The 21,935-nt window shown below is 38.4% G+C and overlaps 1 protein-coding gene across 4 annotated transcripts in view; it reads left to right on the plus strand.

The window, feature by feature from the left end:
* fcho2 (FCH and mu domain containing endocytic adaptor 2) overlaps nt 1-21,935 on the plus strand; it is a 51,576-nt gene that overhangs the window by 11,105 nt on the left and 18,536 nt on the right. For all 4 annotated transcript variants that reach the window (XM_067438617.1, XM_067438619.1, XM_067438618.1 and 1 more), the window contains exons 3-10: nt 2,505-2,579; nt 3,351-3,492; nt 4,162-4,314; nt 4,414-4,518; nt 5,289-5,387; nt 16,433-16,529; nt 21,257-21,301; nt 21,623-21,692. In XM_067438617.1, the coding sequence (XP_067294718.1) occupies nt 2,505-2,579; nt 3,351-3,492; nt 4,162-4,314; nt 4,414-4,518; nt 5,289-5,387; nt 16,433-16,529; nt 21,257-21,301; nt 21,623-21,692 (786 nt within the window). The remainder of the gene's footprint in view (nt 1-2,504; nt 2,580-3,350; nt 3,493-4,161; nt 4,315-4,413; nt 4,519-5,288; nt 5,388-16,432; nt 16,530-21,256; nt 21,302-21,622; nt 21,693-21,935) is intronic.

A 21,935-nucleotide genomic window follows, 5' to 3' on the forward strand; every position in this document is an offset into this window, starting at 1 on the left:
CTTTACAGTCAAATTATCTGTTATGTACTCACTTAACACAAGCAAAAAACTTTTTTGTTTTGTTTTGTTTTGTCCAATATCCTTTTTTTTTTTTGTAGACTAACTAAGAATAGACCACATTAAACCTGATCCAAATCACACTTGTATGTGGTTTAAAACAACACTTTTTTGTGCTCAAAATTGACTAAATTTATATGCGAGTACATCATGCTGTTTTCTTATCCTGAATCACTACGGTACTCATATAATAAGTGTTTATATTTTAGTTACTATTTTAGTCTGGCTCGGGTCTGCACTGCTGCGGAGTAGCCCAGTACCTGCGTGACTCACCGACATGAACAGAGAAAAGTAGTTCCGGCTACAGTTTTCTTCTGCAAGATGCATGAAGTCCTGTTTGTTAACCGATATAGCGCCAAAAGTTACCTAGTGTTGCTTTAAAATCTGATTACACAAATTGTATTATTTAGAAATGCTCGTAATTATTAACAGTGAGACCAGAAGCAAAGTTTTTATGTTATTTTATATACATTAGTAATCAAATATGCGACATAAAACTTCATAATAAGATTTGCTGTAGTTTCTATAGCTGTGTCATACACTTATTTTTGGTTACTCTTAAAGGGATAGTTCACAAAAAAAAAAAACTTTGTTTGACTTTGTTTCTTCAGTAGAACATAAATGAAGATTTTAAGTTCAGTCGTATAATGCATGTTGAATGAGAGTATGCGAACTATGAGAGTAAAAAAAAAAAGGTAACACACCAGCGTATTATATAGTTCTGTATATTCTAAATGCGTGCTTGTCTGCCACTTTAAATTATTGAGCTTGTTACAGCAGGATGGATTCTGATTGACTGGCAATTTTTGAATTGTTTGTCAGCTGGATAAAATCATTCTGAAAGTGATTCCAGTGATATCATCTCTGTATCGTTATCATTAAAGCTGTGGTGAGCTCTGCTATTCTTAAATAATGAGAATGATATTAGAACTATATCTTTATCGTTTTCTTATTAGTTATCGTCCTTGGTGTGAACGGGCCTTTACACTCTTCCTATGCTTCTGTCTTTATGCTGCTTAGTGCATTTTATACCAGATGTTGATGACACTGCCTCAATACATTTTTTTACAATCATAATTTAAAACATTTGATTTATTGAATACAGTACTGAATAGTTGATGTTAATACTTTCTGAGATCTTGTTCCAAAAACATGCTCCGTTTTGTCAGATGATTCACCTGTGAAAGGGTTGAAGCTCTGCTAGAAATCAGCAAGATGTGTCAGGGGAGTAAAGCTATTTAAGAGGAAAGTGTGTAAAAACTTTTCTCACAAAACCATCCAAATGGTTTTCAGGAATGCTGCAAGTTCTCCAAAAGCCTCAGCCGTGATCTGTCACACGCCTCACCTGCTTTAACGTTCAAAGCTGCGTTAAACCAATGGAAAGAATTCACACTCTGATAGATTTAAAATGCGCAGAGGTTTTAACCATCTCATGAGCTCTATGACTGACAGAGGAATTTTGCGGATTCATAATACCAGTGCACTTTGAGGTCATTGGAAGTTCTTGGTGTGTCTATTTGTAAGACGTTTTTATTCTTGATTTACTTTTTGGCTATTGTATTGTGAGCATTTTTTTGGAAGGGAGTGAGGGGTGCTGATAGATATTGGGATTGGTTTTGCCACAAATGGAGAGTGTCTGTCTCCCCCTTCTGGACACAGTTTGACTTTGTCTTTGTTGGAGTAATTACATTTTTGACACAACACAAGACTACATATATTTTCAAAGCCTCTAGGCTGGTGTCTGTAGGATACACTACCAATCAAAGTTTAGTAAACATTTCTTTTCTTTTTTCAGATTAAAAATAGTTTAAACATCCAAACTATGAAATGAAATGATAAAAAATGAAAGTATGCAAATTACATTGTGACCAAAACACTCTCGGCTTCTCTCAAACAACATCTTTTAGTTTTGTAAAATTAATTTGCATTCACAATTTATGTTTGTCTAAAAGACTAATTTTAGACATTTAGGCCTAAGCTTTTCCTTCAAAAGGTTAAGATGATGACATTAATTTAAATGTGTAAACCTTTGACTGTTATTGTATATATAAGCACCCCGCTTTAATGCATGTGTGTTAACAAGATATGTTTTCAATACAGACAGATTATGTCTTGTTTGATTTAGTTAGTCTTATTTAGAAAGTCTTCTTTTCTTAATTTGTTCTTGACAAGAGAATAAGGAATTTACTGAAATTTAAACTGCTTTTGTGTCATCTAATCCCAGTTTTGCGTAACTCTTAGATTTTCTTTAAAATATCTTTATTTAAAGAAAGCACAATTAATTATGATAGCTATTGCATGCAAATATGTGTAAATGTTTGTGAGAGTGAAAACTGAGAAGTAATGTTTAATGGATTTCTTTTTAAAGAATAATCAGGATTAGACAGCCTGTCATTATTTGGAGCTGATTGATTATTCACACATGGTTTTCTCCCCTCCTGTCTCAGAGCCACCATAGAGGAGGTGTATTCAAGATCAATGACCAAACTGGCCAAGACTGCCAGCAACTGCTCTCAGCTAGGGTAAGTGTGTGTGTGTGTGTGTGTGTGTGTGTGTGTGTGTGTGTGTGTGTGTGTGTGTGTGTGTGTGTGTGTGTGCCTGCCTGAGGGTTTACAAGACCAGTGGGTTCATTATGAACACCATTTTAATAATGTATTTATAATGAGCTGGAAAACCCACATCATTTCAATGTCTCTCAGGCTTTATTCATGAAAGCCCAAGCTCATTACGTGCAAGGAAACAAAATTAATACCCACAGCTGTTCACTTACCTGCTCGGAACATTCGTGAATCTTTATTCTATATAAACTTTATTCTGGCAGACTTGCTGTACTTTCCCTGCTAATGGGAGACATATTGCCAGTCGAGCGAAACTTCATAAGCTACTTCAAAAAGATCATTAGGAAGAAAGCAATTAACTCATTGTTATTGCTACTATGGTCCTTAAATAGCCAAAGTTTGTATAATAACTATTCTCAAAAATACGCTAGATGCAGTTATGCGAAATGAAACCTGGCTCTTCACTGGTCTGCTGTGCTTTATTTCACTGAACAGGATTTTCAGCCCCCCACATATCATATTGTCAGTACAGACATTATAGTGTCATTAAACCGTGCACTGAGCTGTTTCCATTAAAAACAACCAGGACCGGAGGATAAATCTGATATCGAGAGAATAAACACACCTTGGTGTTAAATCACAAATCATGTTTAACACATTTTTATGTTTTATTTGAACGACGTGTGTTGAGTATTATGCATTGAGAAGAAAATGAAATGGCCATTTGTTCCACAGGACGTTTGCGCCGGTGTGGGATGTGTTTAAACAGTCCACGGAGAAACTGGCTGCGTGTCACATGGAGCTGGTCCGCAAACTGCAAGAGCTCATCAAGGAAGTCCAGAAATATGTGGAAGAACAAGCCAAAAATCATAAGAAGGTATGGGAGCTGCCGTCATCTTTGGTGTTTGATTAATATCCATGTAGGTTCGCTCATAACATGGTGCATAGCAAAGTATGAACCCAATTTCTCAGCTAAATGAGTCTGCGGTGCACGTGTCATTCCTTAAAAAAGATCAGAGGTCTGGAATGTAATCCTTGTATGATAAAACTTTAAAAGGTTTTTCTGGTGAATATCACTCTCATATGCATATTTTAAAAATAGATGAGGAGTATCAAATGAAATGGGGATATAATTACTGAATAATAATAATAATAATAATAATAATAATAATAATAATAATAATAATAATAAATAAATAATTATAATGGTCTCCTGTGTGTTCCACTATTAACTTCATATGTCTGAAATGTTTGTGGAAGTGTTCCTCGTCCTCCCTTGGAAGTAATTTGTCGACATTATTATTATCTCAACAAAAAGATGCAAAAAAGACGCCAAAAGTTTAATGGTAATGAATGACTTATAGATGATGATATTATTATTTATTATTAATTTTGAATTATTATTACTTACTGTATATGTATGCATGTATGTGCGTATGTATTTTTTTTTTTTTTATTTATTTATTTATTTTGTCCAACGTGGTGGGAAAATAGCTAAAATGCCCATTGTAGAACTGAAGTTCTTTTTGGTTTCTCTGTCTTGTAGACAAAGGAGGAGGTGGCGTCAACTCTAGAAGCTGTTCAGAACATTCAGAGTGTGTCACAGGCCCTACAGAAGAACAAAGAGAACTACATCAACAAGATGCTAGAGCATGAACGTATGCGCAAAGAGGGTGCCACACAAAGAGACCTGGACAAGGTACACACACAGACTTGTGCTTACATGAATGGTAGCCAATAGTTGGGAAAGGTGTTTGTAAGTTGTCTAAATGTGTACATTTTTCTGTTTTGTTTGTAGGCTGGATTGAAAGTCAAGAAAGCCACTGAGTCCTACAAGTCATATGTGGAGAAGTACGCCACTGCGAAAACAGAGTTTGAGCAAAGAATGACAGAAACCGCACAAGTAAGATTGTGTTTGAATGTGTTTGTTGGGGTTATTACAGCAGCTTTTTAGTTTTAAAATTATAGTTTTTTTATTTGTTTTATTTGTATATTTTAATAGTTGACTTTGCATTATTTTATCTATTACACATTATGTATACATTATTATAATTTTTTTCTTATCATACTTAAGACTGCAAGCCCACTTGGGTACAATATAGTGTCTTTTACTTTAAATCCAGTAGCGCAATGCAGGAAAAACTGTTGCAGCCCCTCACCCATCCCGCATATACACACTTAATTTCCCAAATCAGACCTACAGAGTCCTCAAACATACAAAGCTTAAGCTCTATATTGGTGTTTCCTTACATGATCCACACACACACACATGCACAAACACGTTTTTTCCCTGTGGTCACACATGCTCTGACTTATGCTGTCATTATCTTGTTTCCGCTCATTTCCTCGTCTTTTTCTCCTCTTCCCCTTAAATCTTCTAAAACCCTACTGTCAGTCTGAGAGGAGCATAAACAGCAAATCAGGCATGCAGCCATCCTTGACACACACATCCACATACACGCATACATATTCATTTTCACTGTGTTTGTGCGTGTTACACGCTTCTTAGCCATTCAGACCACCCAAATAGGCTATTCATAGAAAATATTTTGATCTGATTAAGTATCATTTCAAGCATCTGCTTTCATCTTTACATTTTGAGCCTGGCTAAAACTAGTATTATCCATTTTTTAACAGTTTCAGGAAGATACGTTATTTTTTGTATGTCTACAGAAATTCCAGGGCATTGAAGAGGAACATGTCATGCGTATGCAGGAGATTATCCATTCATACTCTCAGTCTGTTGAAGAGACGCACACACAGATCGGAGAGGTGAGCAGACAAACATGCACACATTATTACTCCTGGCAATGTTATTTCAGGATGTTGCCTAAACTCGTCATTTACATTGTAACCAGACACTTTGTTAATCTAGGAATTGATCCTTCAATTTATTTACAAAAATGCATATCATTTTTTCTCTCTCTCTCTGTATATACATATATATAATATCATAAGAATTTTTATTATGAGTCACTTAAATTGTTTTTAAAAATTCTTAACCAGTAATCATTAAAGTAACCGGAGAAAATGATGAAAAAAGCCAAAAAAGTGTGTGAACACTGAAGATCTGGCTGTTGTATTCTCTTTTAGCTGTAGAGGGAGTCAGAGTAATATGAGTCTTTCGTAATATGAGACTCCGATCAGTCTTTCCTTATCTATCCTCAATCCTATTGCCACTGATTCAGAGTGATTTATAACATATGCATACCCTGTTATTCATTAAAATGCACTTCCATACAATCTCATTCCTACACACCCACAGCAAAAAGATCTCTGGTAGGCATTTTAATGGTTATTGACCACAGAACTATTGCATGATCTGGTTTGGGCTTCCCCCTGACCAGACTTTTTTTGTGTTTTTTGTGGCTATTATGATTATATTGTTTCTGTGTGCATAAATATGGAGTTAAATCTTTCAAGTGCAGAATTTACTCATGACACAGTTGGTGTCACTGTTCATCTGTACATGAGTTTCGAGAATATACAACACAGTGATTCTAGATGGGGAAAGAGCAAAATAATGGAATGCCATGTGTCTTTGAAAGAAGAAATAAGGCCCAGTATTTTAATAATATGTGCATAAACCACAAAAAAGAAAGACTGAACACTTCACAAGCTATGTGATATGATATGGTTAATAGGCTTAATGTTTTATGAAATCTTTTATAATTAAAAGTTTTTATTTTGGACAAGGTTTTTTTATTTTTATTTTTACAAAAATGCTGATATACTGAAATGTGATTAATTTGAGAGCAGTGTTTGAGTGTCATGGAGATTAGATGTATTAATATTTTAAATTAATTTTATATTTTCATTTTGACCTTAAAGTAATTTTGTTTGTCATTTAATTTTTTAATTAATTAGTACGTCAAATGAAACAAATTAAACTAAATGATAATGGAAAATGTTGCCTTGGCTATCAGCTGAAATAAAAGAAGTCTTCAGTAACGCAAGTTTTTTTTAATGGTTTTAGTTAAATATATTAACACTTTTTTCAAACCTGGTTGTTTTGGTTAATGCTTTAAAAGGCTTTACCTTTTTCCTTTGAAAAAAAAAATTTACATAAAAAAAAAAAGTTTGTCAATGTGATTTAGTATCTGTCTCCTTGCTTGCATGTGGACGAGAGGATCTGATTGACCGTATGTGTAGTTGTGCATATATGTTTGTTTAAGGACAGGAGAAAGGAAATATATGCAGGTCTTTCTCAAAAAATTTGCGTATTGTGTTAGTTCATTATTTTCCATAATGTAATGATACTGTCACAGGTTAACCTGTTGACCATATAAAGTTGGACTTGCAAACATTCACCCATTTCACTTGTACTATGCATTGCCGGCAATATTTACATCTGTGTACACATTAGGAAGGTGTTATGGAGTTTTTGTTTTGTTCAGTCTAAAATTTGTTTCTGCTGTGTTTTGTTCTAGTTTTCAATTTGTATAGTTTCTTAAGTTTTTCATTATGTATCTACATAACAAAATGCCAGAACACAATATCTCATGTTATAATTACCTTTTATTTACCCTACAATATTTTTACAAACCTTGTTGCAGTTAAACTTCCCGGTTCACCAATACACTCTGTACAATCAAACCTTTTGTTTAGGTCAAACTGTCCTTTAAAGCTGCAGCCACATCACTTCCTGTGGAAGCTACCATTTTGGTGTGATGTCAGAGGGGTAGGATTTGGGAATAGATGTTTTGCCCTTTAATTGGATGTTAAACTCCTTAATGGCTGCTGTATAAGCGGTTTGGTAGATTGTCTAGGTAAAATGGGTAACTACAGTATTTAATTGTATTGTTACAAACATTTACATTTGTTTTTATTACTTGGTATGCCCTGTAGGTGGGGCTTCAGCCTATAAATAGGCTTGCTGATTGAAAGGATTTCAGTTCTGATTATGGACTCAGTGGAAGCACATACTGAGCAGTGGTGCAAATTTGGGCCTTTTGGTGTAGCCAGATTAGCACATTGTTGCTGTTTTGTTTTCTTTTTGTACAGTTTTTATTTATTCTTGTTTTCTCCTGCACTGTAAATATTTTTGCACCTTCCAATAAAACACCCTTTTTGGATTTCGCAACTTTTTGTACAGCACGTCATTTCCTTTTCCACTCCAACTGGTTGGCCTCCCTACATATGGTGTCAGAAGTGGGATGTCTCACCAGTGAGTGACGTGCCTGGAAAAATTGTTGCCCTGCTGACATGCCACCCAAAACTAGGACTCAGCCTATGGAGGGCACAGATGCAGAGATGGATCAAGGTGCTGTTGGCGGTGTTGCGGAGGAGCGATTGCGGCCTGTGGAAGTCCCCGCCACTGGAGGAGATGCTGCAATCACAGCGCTGGCACAAATGTTCCAGTCATTCATGCAGTATCAAAAGGACCGGGATGAGAAGCAGGAGAGAGAGACTGCTCGACGTGAACAAAATTATAAGGTTATCAGTCACCAGGTCACCCAACTGCAGCTAGACATGGAGCGGAAGAGACATGGAGCTGAAATGCGGGTGTTAGACCATGACCCTCGAATAGCCAAGCTCGAGGACAGTGATGATATTGAACACTATTTAACTACTTTTGAAAGACTTGCAGAGGTGTATCAGTGGCCAAGGGGAGACTGGGCCATCCGCCTAATTCCCTTGTTAACGGGCAAGGCCCGAAGTGCTTTTGTGGCTATGAACCCCTCACAAACCAGAGACTATGACCAAGTGAAAGCTGCAATTCTAAAAAAATATGAAATCAGTGCTGAAACATATCGGTTAAGATTCCGGTCCCTTAGTACCCCTGCTGATGAGACCCCTACAGAACTCTACATCCGACTGAAGGACGTGTTCTCCAAATGGGTACGCTATGAACAAAGTAATAAGAAGGACGTCATGGAGACCCTAGTCCTGGAGCAGTACCTGCGAGTGTTGTATCCTGAGGTGAGGACCTGGGTAAAGGAGAGAAATCCTGACACTGCTGGGGAGGCGGCAACACTGGTCGAGGCCTACATTGCTGCCCGGAAGGGACCAGGAACAACCCGATATGCGGGCATCCTACACTCTTCGAAGGGTAAGTCTGAAGGGGTGGGGGTGGGTTCAAACTCTCAAAGTGGTCCTAAGATCTTTAAGCCCTTCCATGCGAAACCTACAACGTCTGCCCCTGAGCCCCAGTCAACACTTAAGGGAGAGAGTGTTGTATGTTATAACTGTGGTGAGCCAGGTCACACTAGGCCCCTTTGCCCACTTAAAAAGCCCAAGACAGCTGGTCTTTGCTATGTGCCCCGGCCAGAACAGTTACAAACGCAGGCCGATAGGGAGCCAATCATCACTGTACTTTTAAATGGTAAACCCCTTCCAGCTTTGGTGGACACAGGTTGTTCCCATACACTGGTACAGGCCCAATATATACCCAGAGATTCCTGGAGTGAAGAAGAGACAGTAACAGTGTGTTGTGTGCATGGGGATAGCACTAAGTTACCTATGGCTGAGGTTTATATTGAGGCCTGTAATCAATCATATCTGATGAATGTTGGCATTGCAACCAAGCTGCCCTATCCTGTTCTGTTAGGTACTGACTTCCCTGCACTAGCTGACTTGGTTCAGGAAACTGTATGGTGTGGCATGGTTACAAGATCCCAAGTAAAGCAGCTTACTCAGGGCCCAGAGCTTCCAGAAACAACCCTAGACACACTGCAAGAATTGCCCTTCAGCTCTGAGACTAGCTTAGGTGAATCAAGGCCTACAGAGCAGGAAAGACTACAGAAACGAAGGGAGTGGGTTGAGGAGTTGTGGGAAACTTCAGAGCAAGCTGAGGTAGGGGTAGAAGAACCCGAACTCACTGAAGCTGACTTAGTTGTCCCTGGTAACCTGGCCCAGCTTCAGCGTGATGACTCAACCTTAACTGAATGTTTTCAACAGGCTGAGGAAAAGGAAGGTGCCGAATCTCTGTTTGGTGAGACTTTTGTGGTGCAAAATGGTCTTTTATACAGACAGAGTAAAGAAGACGGACTGCAGCTTATAGTACCTAAGGCATACAGGAGGGAGGTGTTAGAACTTGGACATTCTATCCCCTGGGCAGGTCACTTGGCTTTTATGAAGACGTTAATGCGAATTGCCAAAAGATTCTACTGGCCAAAGATGTACAGTGAGGTTAAAGAGTTCTGTAAATCATGTCCAGAGTGCCAGCTCACTACTGGCCGTACTCCTGCCTATGCACCACTCATACCACTTCCAGTAGTTGACACTCCTTTTGAGCGAATAGGAGTAGACATAGTTGGGCCTGTGGAAAAGAGTCAGAGAGGGAACCGATTTATCTTGGTCATTTGCGATTACGCTACCAGGTACCCTGAGGCATACCCACTACGAGAGGTCACAGCTAAGCAAATAGCTACTGTACTCCTACGATTTTTCTCACAGGTTGGCATACCTCGGGAAGTGCTTACAGATCAGGGCCCAAACTTTATGAGTCACACATTACAAAAAGTCTATCAATTAATGGGCATAAAGAGAGTGCGAACCACCCCCTACCACCCTCAGACCGATGGTCTGGTAGAACGCTTTAATCAGACCTTGAAATCCATGCTGAGGAAGTATGTTTCTGACACTGGCAAGGACTGGGACAAGTGGCTTCCATTCCTCCTCTTTGCATATAGGGAGGTGCCTCAGGCATCAACAGGTTTCTCACCATTTGAACTGCTGTATGCTCACCAGGTCAGAGGGCCCCTGGATGTACTGAGAGAGAGCTGGGAGGTCACTGATAAACCAGGCAAGAAAAACATTCTCTCTTATGTGTTAAAGATGAGAGAGCATCTGCAGAAGACAACAGCCCTTGCACGAGAAAACCTTCGGCAGTCTCAAGCACGCCAAAAAGAGTGGTACGACCGAGCAGCCAGATCCCGTACTTTTGAGCCAGGTGAGAAGGTCTTGTTACTATTACCAACCAGTGAGCATAAACTGTTGGCTAAGTGGCAGGGCCCCTACCAAATAAAGCGGAAAGTGGGTCCTGCGACATATGAGATTGAGATCCCATCCAGGACCCAACCCTTGCAAATCTTTCATGTCAACATGTTAAAGAAGTGGTATGCTCGTTCCACATCACCAGACCCTTCATCTGAGGAAGTCACTGGAGTATCCACAACCTTGTTTGTGAGATCGGTGGAGGGAGAGGAGGAAATAGAGGAACAATATCTGCCAGGTCGTCAGGGCAACCGTCAGCTGAACCTTGAGCACCTGGAAGATGAGCAAAGGCAAGAACTTCTACAATGCCTGCCTGCACAACTCTTTATGGAGACACCCGGTAGAACAGGCGTGATCCAGCATCACATCACTCTCAAAGACACCAAACCCATTCGGCAGCCAGTATACCGGGTCCCAGAGAGACTTCTGCCAGTTATGAAGGAAGAGTTGGAGACCATGCACAGTCTCGGTGTAATTGAGCCTTCAACCAGTGAATGGAGCAATCCCATTGTTCTAGTGCCGAAGAAGGATGGCAGTCTTCGCTTCTGTCTGGATTTCCGCAAGCTCAATAGTGTGAGCAAATTTGACCCGTATCCCATGCCAAGGGTAGATGAGATAGTGGAGAGTCTTGGAAGAGCAAGGTATCTCACCACACTTGATCTCTGCAAGGGATATTGGCAAGTCCCACTCAGTCCAGAGAGTAAAGAGATGACTGCATTTAAAACACCCTTTGGACATTTTCAGTTCTGTGTCCTTCCTTTTGGGCTTCATGGAGCTCCCGCTACTTTCCAAAGGATGATGGACCAGTTACTCATTGGGACTGAGAAGTTTGCTGCCGCTTACTTAGATGACATTATCATCTATAGCCAAACTTGGCAGGAGCATATGGATCATTTGAAAGATGTGCTACTAAGAATTAAGAATGCTGGTCTTACCATCCGCCCAGACAAATGCACCCTAGCCAGGGCAGAGACAGAATACCTAGGGTATGTGCTGGGACATGGAGTAATACGTCCACAAGTGGGAAAAGTGGAGGCCATCAAGAATGCAGAACGACCGGTGACCAAAAAACAGGTACGTTCTTTCCTTGGACTTGTGGGGTGGTACAGGCGTTTCATCCCCAACTTCTCTGAACGAGCCTTTAACCTAACTGATTTAACTAAAAAAGACAAGTCGAATAAAGTTAACTGGACGCAGGACTGTGAGAAGGCTTTCCAAGACCTAAAGGACTCCTTATGCACAGAGCCTGTTTTACAAAGTCCAGACTTTGAAAAGACTTTCACTGTGCAGACTGATGCGTCTGACCATGGCATTGGGGCTGTACTACTTCAGGAAGGTCAAGGGCAACTACAACCAATTGCCTACATCAGCAGAAAGCTCCTTCCCCGTGAATCCAGGTATTCTACGGTTGAGAAGGAGTGTCTAGCAATTAAATGGGCATTGGACTCTTTAAGATATTACCTGGTGGGACGCAAATTCAAACTTGAGACTGATCACAGGGCATTGGCCTGGTTAGGTCAGATGAGGGACACAAATGCCCGTATCACCAGATGGTTTTTAGCCATCCAGCCATTTGACTTTGAAATTGTGTATAAAGCTGGGTTACAGAATTGTACAGCTGATTACCTCTCTAGGACACCTCAGGTGACTGAAGAAGGGGGGAGAAATGTCACAGGTTAACCTGTTGACCATATAAAGTTGGACTTGCAAACATTCACCCATTTCACTTGTACTATGCATTGCCGGCAATATTTACATCTGTGTACACATTAGGAAGGTGTTATGGAGTTTTTGTTTTGTTCAGTCTAAAATTTGTTTCTGCTGTGTTTTGTTCTAGTTTTCAATTTGTATAGTTTCTTAAGTTTTTCATTATGTATCTACATAACAAAATGCCAGAACACAATATCTCATGTTATAATTACCTTTTATTTACCCTACAATATTTTTACAAACCTTGTTGCAGTTAAACTTCCCGGTTCACCAATACACTCTGTACAATCAAACCTTTTGTTTAGGTCAAACTGTCCTTTAAAGCTGCAGCCACATCACTTCCTGTGGAAGCTACCATTTTGGTGTGATGTCAGAGGGGTAGGATTTGGGAATAGATGTTTTGCCCTTTAATTGGATGTTAAACTCCTTAATGGCTGCTGTATAAGCGGTTTGGTAGATTGTCTAGGTAAAATGGGTAACTACAGTATTTAATTGTATTGTTACAAACATTTACATTTGTTTTTATTACTTGGTATGCCCTGTAGGTGGGGCTTCAGCCTATAAATAGGCTTGCTGATTGAAAGGATTTCAGTTCTGATTATGGACTCAGTGGAAGCACATACTGAGCAGTGGTGCAAATTTGGGCCTTTTGGTGTAGCCAGATTAGCACATTGTTGCTGTTTTGTTTTCTTTTTGTACAGTTTTTATTTATTCTTGTTTTCTCCTGCACTGTAAATATTTTTGCACCTTCCAATAAAACACCCTTTTTGGATTTCGCAACTTTTTGTACAGCACGTCATTTCCTTTTCCACTCCAACTGGTTGGCCTCCCTACAGATACAAATTAAACTTTCATATATTTTAGATTCATTGCACACCAACTGAACTATTTCAGGTCTTTTATTGTTTTAATAATGATGATTTTGGCATACAGCTCATGAAAACCCAAAATTCCTGTCTCAAAAAATTAGCATATCATGAAAAGGTTCTCTAAACGAGCTATTAACCTAATCATCTGAATCAACTAACAAACACCTGCAAAAGATTCCTGAGGCTTTTAAAAACTCCCAGCCTAGTTCATTACTCAAAACCACAATCATCGGTAAGACTGCTGACCTGACTGCTGTCCAGAAGGCCATCATTGACACCCTCAAGCGAGAGGGTAAGACACAGAAAGAAATTTCTGAACGAATAGGCTGTTCCCAGAGTGCTGTATCAAGGCACCTCAGTGGGAAGTCTGTGGGAAGGAAAAAGTGGCAAAAAATGCTGCACAACGAGAAGAGGTGACCGGACCCTGAGGAAGATTGTGGAGAAGGACCGATTCCAGACCTTCGGGGCCCTGCGGAAGCAGTGGACTGAGTCTGGAGTAGAAACATCCAGAGCCACCGTGCACAGGCGTGTGAAGGAAATGGGCTACAGGTGCCGCATTCCCCAGGTCAAGCCACTTTTGGGCTACAGAGAAGCAGCACTGGACTGTTGTTCAGTGGTCCAAAGTACTTTTTTCAGATGAAAGTAAATTTTGCATGTCATTCGGAAATCAAGGTTCCAGAGTGTGGAGGAAGACTGGGGAGAAGGAAATGCCAAAATGCCTGAAGTCCAGTGTCAAGTACCCACAGTCAGTGATGGTCTGGGGTGCCTTGTCAGCTGCTGGTGTTGGTCCACTGTGTTTTATCAAGGGCAGGGTCAATGCAGCTAGCTATCAGGAGATTTTGGAGCACTTCATGCTTCAATCTGCTGAAAAGCTTTATGGAGATGAAGATTTTGTTTTTCAGTATGACCTGGCACCTGCTCACAGTGCCAAAACCACTGGTAAATGGTTTACTGACCATGGTATTACTGTGCTCAATTGGCCTGCCAACTCTCCTGACCTGAACCCCATAGAGAATCTGTGGGATATTGTGAAGAGAAAGTCGAGAGACGCAAGACCCAACACTCTGGATGAGCTTAAGGCCGCTATCGAAGCATCCTGGGCCTCCATAACACCTCAGCAGTGCCACAGGCTGATCGCCTCCATGACACGCCGCACTGAAGCAGTCATTTCTGCAAAAGGATTCCCGACCAAGTATTGAGTGCATAACTAAACATAATTATTTGAAGGTTGACTTTTTTTGTATTAAAAACACTTTTCTTTTATTGGTCGGATGAAATATACTAATTTTTTGAGACAGGAATTTTGGGTTTTCATGAGCTGTATGCCAAAATCATCAGTATTAAAACAATAAAAGACCTGAAATATTTCAGTTGGTGTGCAATGAATCTAAAATATATGAAAGTTTAATTTGTATCATTACATTACGGAAAACAAATGAACTTTATCACAATATGCTAATTTTTTTTAGAAGGACCTGTATATACTTGAAACTAGACCACTTACAAAGTATGTGATGTGATTTTGCTTCATAGTGAGCATCATGAATAACAGTCATGACCTCACTTTCCTTTCTCCTGTCCTTAAACAAACATATATGCACAACTACACATACTGTCAATCAGATCCTCTCGTCCACAAGCAGGCAAGGAGACAGATACTAAATCACACTGACAAACATTTTTATGAAGTACTATATGTTTATGACATGAACTAGAAAATCTGTGGAATATGTCAACTGTAAAAGGAAGGCATTGAGTCAGCGGTGGAGATTTGTGCAAGACATATTGCATTTGTCACCATCCCTCGAGGGCTATAAAAACAAAGGCAGTCAAAGTGGTCACCTGGGGAAATAATGCCACATCCTCATTGCGTGCACTAGCTCTCAACCTTATCCTCCTCCAAAACCTTGATCCTGCTTGCATGGGATATGGCTCTAGTGCTGGTAAAGTGAGGAAGCGCTGCCTGAGAGGAAAAGCAGTTAGTGCCCAGGTTTCTGATCATCGTTCGTTCGTTTATTTACTGATATAGCAGTTTACAGGCTACACAGTAGTTTAAAGGTTATGTACATTACAATGGAGAACAAAAGAAACAACAAAACAAAACAGAAAGATCTAACATCCAGTGGCAGATTATACCACAGTCGTGGACCAGCGACAGAAATATCATATACACATTATGTAGTTCATGATCATAAGGCCTAACTGGCTCTCATTACACTGATTTCTAGGCTCTCTTTGTTTGGGGTTTCATGGATTAGTTATTGGATTTTAATGTGAGATTATTAGTATTTTGTTTCTTCTTTTGTCATTTTTGTTAAAATTCAAAAACATTATTAATTTAAGTGATTATCAATGTGGTGTTTTCGTTAAATTTGTAAGACATGGAGCCCACTATTTGATTGAGTTTTATACACTGCTGTTTAAATAAATATACATTGTGACAGTATTATTTTCAGAGATGTTCACGTTTACAATTTTCGTACTAGCTTGTATGTATGATTTACAATATAAATATACCTTGTTATTTAGCGTTCACTTCATGCTATGATTATACTATCAAATGACATGGACTCCGCTCTGAAGAATAAGCAGTCCATGACCTATTTTGCCCGGTCAAGTGACTTCAGACGCAAATGCCAATCTCGAAGAAAGCCCCGGTACAGTCGTACAGTCTGGTGTTAAAGATCACTGTTAAAGTCACTTTTGGTCTTTCTTGGCTTTTTAATTTGACAAGGAACAAACATACAACACACATTCGGGAAGACATCCTTTCAGTCTTTTTGTGTAGACACAAATATGTGGTCACATTAAGGTTACTTTTTTTGTTGCTTATATTGTTTATTACAAATTCTAATATCAAAAATTGACAGCATTTATTAATCTGGGTTAATTTTATATGTATTAGTACATTTTAAATATATTTCAATTTTATGAATTTTTATGTTTTATGAATTAACACAAGTTTATTAAAAGTTTTAGTTCAATATGCGTTATCTAATGTAAACTGAAAATTATTCAAAATATTACCAAATGTGTTTTGTCACTTTCAAGGGTAACTCAACATAAAACTAATTTATCTAAAAAGGTATAAAAATTTGATGGCAATCTTGCTTTTTATACTTACTATGTCAGTACATGGTCACCAAATACAGTTTTTTTTTTTTTTTCTTTTTTTGAGAAACCATTTTAAGATTTATATATAAATATAAAAAATTTAGTTGTCTCCGTTAAGCTGTTACAGTGCAAGTAGTAAAGAAGGGCATGTAATCTTACTCATCTGCTTTTGTTTTAATTTTAAAGGTGCAACAAGAGTTTGTGAACAACATGGAGAACACTTCCATCGAGAGCCTCATCCAGAAACTGGCAGAAAGCAAAGGAACAGGCAAAGAGAGACCAGGTAACACAGCATTAACCTCTGGCACCAAGTGACTTTGCTCTTGATATTATTAACAAGAATGGTCATAAGTTCAACCGACTGCATTTTTAATTTTTTTTTCGGTGAGGGATTAGATATAAGCATTAGGCTGCACTGTAATCACACTAGGAGTATGTTTGACTTGATTGCTGTAGCATGGTGGAGTTAACACTGGAGGATTTGAGGAGCTCTGACCCTTACAGAGGTTTCCAGACCAGGTCTCAGCCAGCGCTGGCTGTCACATGCTAACGCTAACGTCACATGCTAAGTGGAATGTCAAGCTCGCCCACCTTTACACAAGATTAAGCCACTTGAGATTGATCGAGCTTGACACGGCTACACTTCCCCCTGTGCTCTTGCTATTTTTCCTCACTTATCCCTCCGTGATCTTTCATTTGACCTCCTGCTTCTCCCTCCTTTTACAGGGTGGAAGTTTTTTCACATTTCACATAGAGAATATAATCTTGCTTAAAGCAAGGGGCGTGGAGCGCAATTACACCGGTTTAGCAAGCGATTATGTTAACAATATAAATATTGTGCACTAAATGCTGGATTTTGCCTTTTATACTGCTTGACAACTTTTTTCTCTCCTAGTGATGTTTCAAAACATTACTGTGTTGTTTGGGGCAGGACTATATATTTTATTCATCCGGTTTCAGATATATGCGAAGTGTTTGGGAAACCATTTTGAAAACAATAATTTTCTTAAATGGTGATGCTAGTGGAACAGAAGTTACACACTTCAGCTGTAATAACCTAGTTTCTCACCACTTCTTTATTATATTATATTATATTATATTATATTATATTATATTATATTATATTATATTATATTATATTATATTATGCCATGGTCTGTCTGAATACTCGATTCTGATTGGCTGGAAGGTGTGCAATAAAATCATTTAATCCACAGGAAGTTCCAAGTCAATTGAATCACCTTTCTATATTAATGCGTTGTTTTCATTGATGCACACACACACACACACACACACACACACACACACACACACACACACACACACACACACACACACACACACACACACACACACACACACAGGCCTACGGAGATTGCGCTGCTAACACACGAAAAACATTCAGGAGCACAGAAACTTATCAACTCCTCCCCAGGACTGTATTAGCTTTGCTAATGGACCACTACGTTATATTTCTCTGCAACAATAGGGTTACATTGCTATTTTTAATTAATAAAAGCACTTTTTTATATATAAATATTATTTTAATATACTTTAATATGTAATTTATTCCTGAAATTTGCTGAAGCAGCCATCACTCCAGTTTTTCGGTGTCACAGAAATCATTCTAATATGCTGACTTGTTGCTCAAGAATCATTTCTTATATTAATAATGTTAAAAGTTGTGTTTTTGTGGAAATCGTGATACATATATTTTTTCTATTTCAAAAGCATTTATGTTAAAATAGCAATATTTTGTAGCTGTATAATATTTTTTTTAGCTGTATAATATTTTACGGTCACTTTAAAACTAATCAGTTTAATAAAAAAATGCTGAATAAAGTATAAATAAAAAACATGCATACTATCCCCAAACGTGTGTGTGTGTGTGTGTGTGTGTGTGTGTGTGTGTGTGTGTGTGTGTGTGTGTGTGTGTGTGTGCGCGTAATATGCCATACACAGGTAGACCAATTAAACCATATATGAACGTATAGTGACCCACAGGGGTCTAGACTGAACGTTCAGGCTTTTGGTTGCCCTCCATTTGTTTTGACAGCAAAATTAATTGAGACTAAAAGCTGTTTTGGTCAACAAAACATTCCTTCCCCTGTATCAAGCTGTTCATTAGGGATTGCGCCGCTGTCAGACCAATAACCTGTGCGGCACGCTGATGAAATCAGAGCAGCCCTAACCAGTATATATATAGAGAGAGAGAGGTTGAACAAACTTTGTACCACGGAAACAATCCCAAAGTGACACGCTGGGCTGTGGGGAGGTTGCAAGAGCAGTTCAGCAACATCCAGCTGGGCTGTGAACTGGCCGCCAGCCAGACACGCAAACTCTCCTTGCTGCACCAACCGAGACCCCATGCTCAACATATGCAATTTTATAAAAACATCCTCAGTTAATGCATGACTGCATGTGCCTCTCATATACAAACACGCATGTGTATGGCCACTCACAAAAGCACACATTTACCCAGCAATCCAAATAAGGACATACCTTTAAGTAAACCTAATTATAATTGCTAAAGAAGCACCCTAAACGAATACCGACTCACATTTTTAGTTGAAGTAAAACCAACGTTTTTATATATATATATAAACCAACGTTTAATACATATAGCATTTGTTTTAGTTTTGAGGACATTCCCAAAGGAGGGTTTTGTTAGATTTAGCTATCAACATTTTTCTCAATGTTTTCCTCAAAGCATTGCTAGAAACCTACACAAACATAAATACACACACATGCATTCATGTAAACGAATCAGTCCATCTATTTATGTGAATTTAAACAAAACCTAATACCCTTTTTCCAGATTTAGATGGTATTGTCGTGTCTAATGTTTGGATTTGTGTGCATACATATTGTTAGATGGAGCCTGGAAGTGTTGTCATATGTACCGTTCCTCGTCTGCCATCGTTTAATTAGATGAAACTCCTTTTCCTGCAGCTGCATGAATATCTTAGAAATCAATCTTCATTGTTCGGTTTTCTAAACCTCTTTTGATAAACTTGCTAATTGTTGTAAGTTAAATTTTTATTTTGTAGTTGTTTTGCAGTTGTAGTTATAATTTGTTTTTGTTGTTAATTCTATAAATTCTATATAGTAATATAATATAATACATACTTTTATTAATTAGCATGTGTTTGTTATATAAAATTATTTTAATAAACAGCAAAAAAAAGGTATGTGCTATTTCAAATAAATTATGTTGTAAAATCTTTAATATGATTTTAATTTAAATAGGGCTTTCATTATACGTGCGCGCACGTGTGTGTGTGTGTGGGCTTGTTTTTGTAAAATATCAGGACGTGAATGTGTATAATGACATTGGTATAACACAGGTATTACAAGGAGAGGGTGAAATATGAGGATATTACCCATGTCCCCACTTTTAAAAATGCTTATAAATCATACAGAATGAGAAAAGTAAAGATGCAGAATGTTTCCTGTGATGGGTAGGTTTAGGAGCAATGGCAGTGTAAGGGGATAGAAAATACGGTTTGTACAGTATAAAAACCATTACGCCTCTGGAAAGTCCCCACATGTGTGTGTGTGACCTTTAGTTCTGATTATGTGATCAGAGATGATCTTAAACAAACAGTAACAGAGAGATGAGACTGTGAAGTGATCTGGTGCAGTAGAGTAGATCAGTCATACTGTATCTACGTCAGTAGGATGTGTGTGTGTGATGTGAGCCTGTCGTGACTGTTCTGAACGGTGCGCATGAGGTCCACTCACGGACGCTGTTCTCTAGGGAAACTCTATTGAACCGCTTGAGTTAAATATCACACGCTTTTGTTTTTTCAGGTCAAGGCATTTTCTGTGCAATGAAAATAGCGCCCTGGGCTCTCTTGCTGAGGTCTGGTAGTAGTAAAATGCTGTCTTTCGTTTTCTTGGACAAGCATTAGCTTTTACGCGCATTAACACAAAAGAAAACATGCTCTAAAGGGCTCTGGGAGCACTGAGGGGCATCTCTCCTCTCTTTATGGCCAGTCACGAAAACACAGAATTAATATTTATATGCTGTGCAGGGTATTTATTGAGAATCTATAGCCGAACTGGGGTAAGTAACGGTGATCTCAGGGTAAAATTAAACTTAATTTAATTCCCCATTTTGCCTCTGAAATAGAAGCTTTGCTGACACGTCGTTAGGTCATGACTGCGACACCCTGAGCAGTGAAATATAGTAAAGATGGCAGGGCTTGTTTGCTTAAATCCTTTCATCCGCGTGTCAGTGTGGAAATGGGTCACGTTAAAAGTGTAAAAGCTTGGAGGTCAATATGCAAAATTAATGAGCAAGAAATGAAGCATGCATTTTGTTGTTTTTTTGCAGCCGTCCGTGTGTCATTTCACTGCTACATGAATTCATATTTTCAGTGGAGATTAGTAGCATTTGACTAAGTGCTATATCAGTGCTGCACACCATTGCTTTGGACTCATCATGTATTTGTTTGATTTCTGAGGTTAAAAACAGAAGTGTTTCCAGGCATTTGGGTGGGTGCGCTTCTATTAGTGTGTGTTGCATGCTGGCTGTGAACTACGTGCTCTGGCTTAAAAGGGAAGTCAGATTGTGCTGATTGCCACCAGATGCAATGATGACTCTGTAAATTTACTTACAACAGAATCTGACCTACGTGTGCGCCTTTTATTGAACATTAAAGTGCAAGATTTTGCAACACTTTATTTTAGTGTATTTATTTTGTGTGCTTACTATAGTAATGTCAGTAAATTATGCATAATCACAACTAAACCTAAACTAAACACTATTCCTTATATAATACATATGTTGTTCATTAATATTGCTTAGTACTTAAATGTATAATTACACTGTAATTAAAATAAAATAATGTGTAAACCGTAACCGAGGATTTCAAAGAACTCTGTATAATAGGCGCATTAATTAAAATGTATTTTAATTGCAACATATCATAATTCTTGAATTGAAGATAATGTTACACAACATCCCTTCAGTTATTTGTATTTGTTTATCTGTTTTCATTACAGGACCTATCGAATTTGAGGAATGTAATGTCTCTGTCGCCACAGAAGGTCTGCATGATTCTTTTTTCTCCTCCCTCTCTCTCTCTCTCTCTCTCTCTCTCTCTCTCTCTCTCTCTCTCTCTCTCTCTCTCTCTCTCTCTCTCTCTCTCTCTCTCTCTCTCTCTCTCTCTCTGTTCCCATTTTTTCCTTTGTTATATATAAAACTATATATAGTTTCTCTGTAATAGCTGTAATTATATCTCTTTATAATAATTTACTCAGAATTTTAGTTTTGCTGTCATTGCTTTTTATTTTAAAGGCGATATACATCTATTTCAGGTGCATCCATATTTGTCTAGATTTGTTAGAATCATTGCTGTGTCTGTTTAGGTGCCAAACCCAGAAAAAGAAAAACCTTTGCCATACCAGGCCGACGGAGAGATAAAGACACAGATTCCACGTAAGTGTTGAGTATTATTTTGCTGTGTTCGCAATGAACGAGTTATAAAGAACTAAATTCCTAAACCTACCATTCTTCACATTTTTTTTTTTTTTGAGATACTTATTTTTCATTTGATGTGACAGAGAGCAATATGAACATTTCTTTTATCATCAGAGGTTAAGATAAGAGTTTTTTTTGGTATGGATATTTTTTGTAATTTGGAGCAATGTGGATTTTGTTTGAGTAATTGTAATAAGTTAT

This window comes from Pseudorasbora parva, chromosome 3 (genome assembly GCF_024679245.1).
Source record: "Pseudorasbora parva isolate DD20220531a chromosome 3, ASM2467924v1, whole genome shotgun sequence".
Lineage (NCBI taxonomy): Eukaryota > Metazoa > Chordata > Actinopteri > Cypriniformes > Gobionidae > Pseudorasbora > Pseudorasbora parva.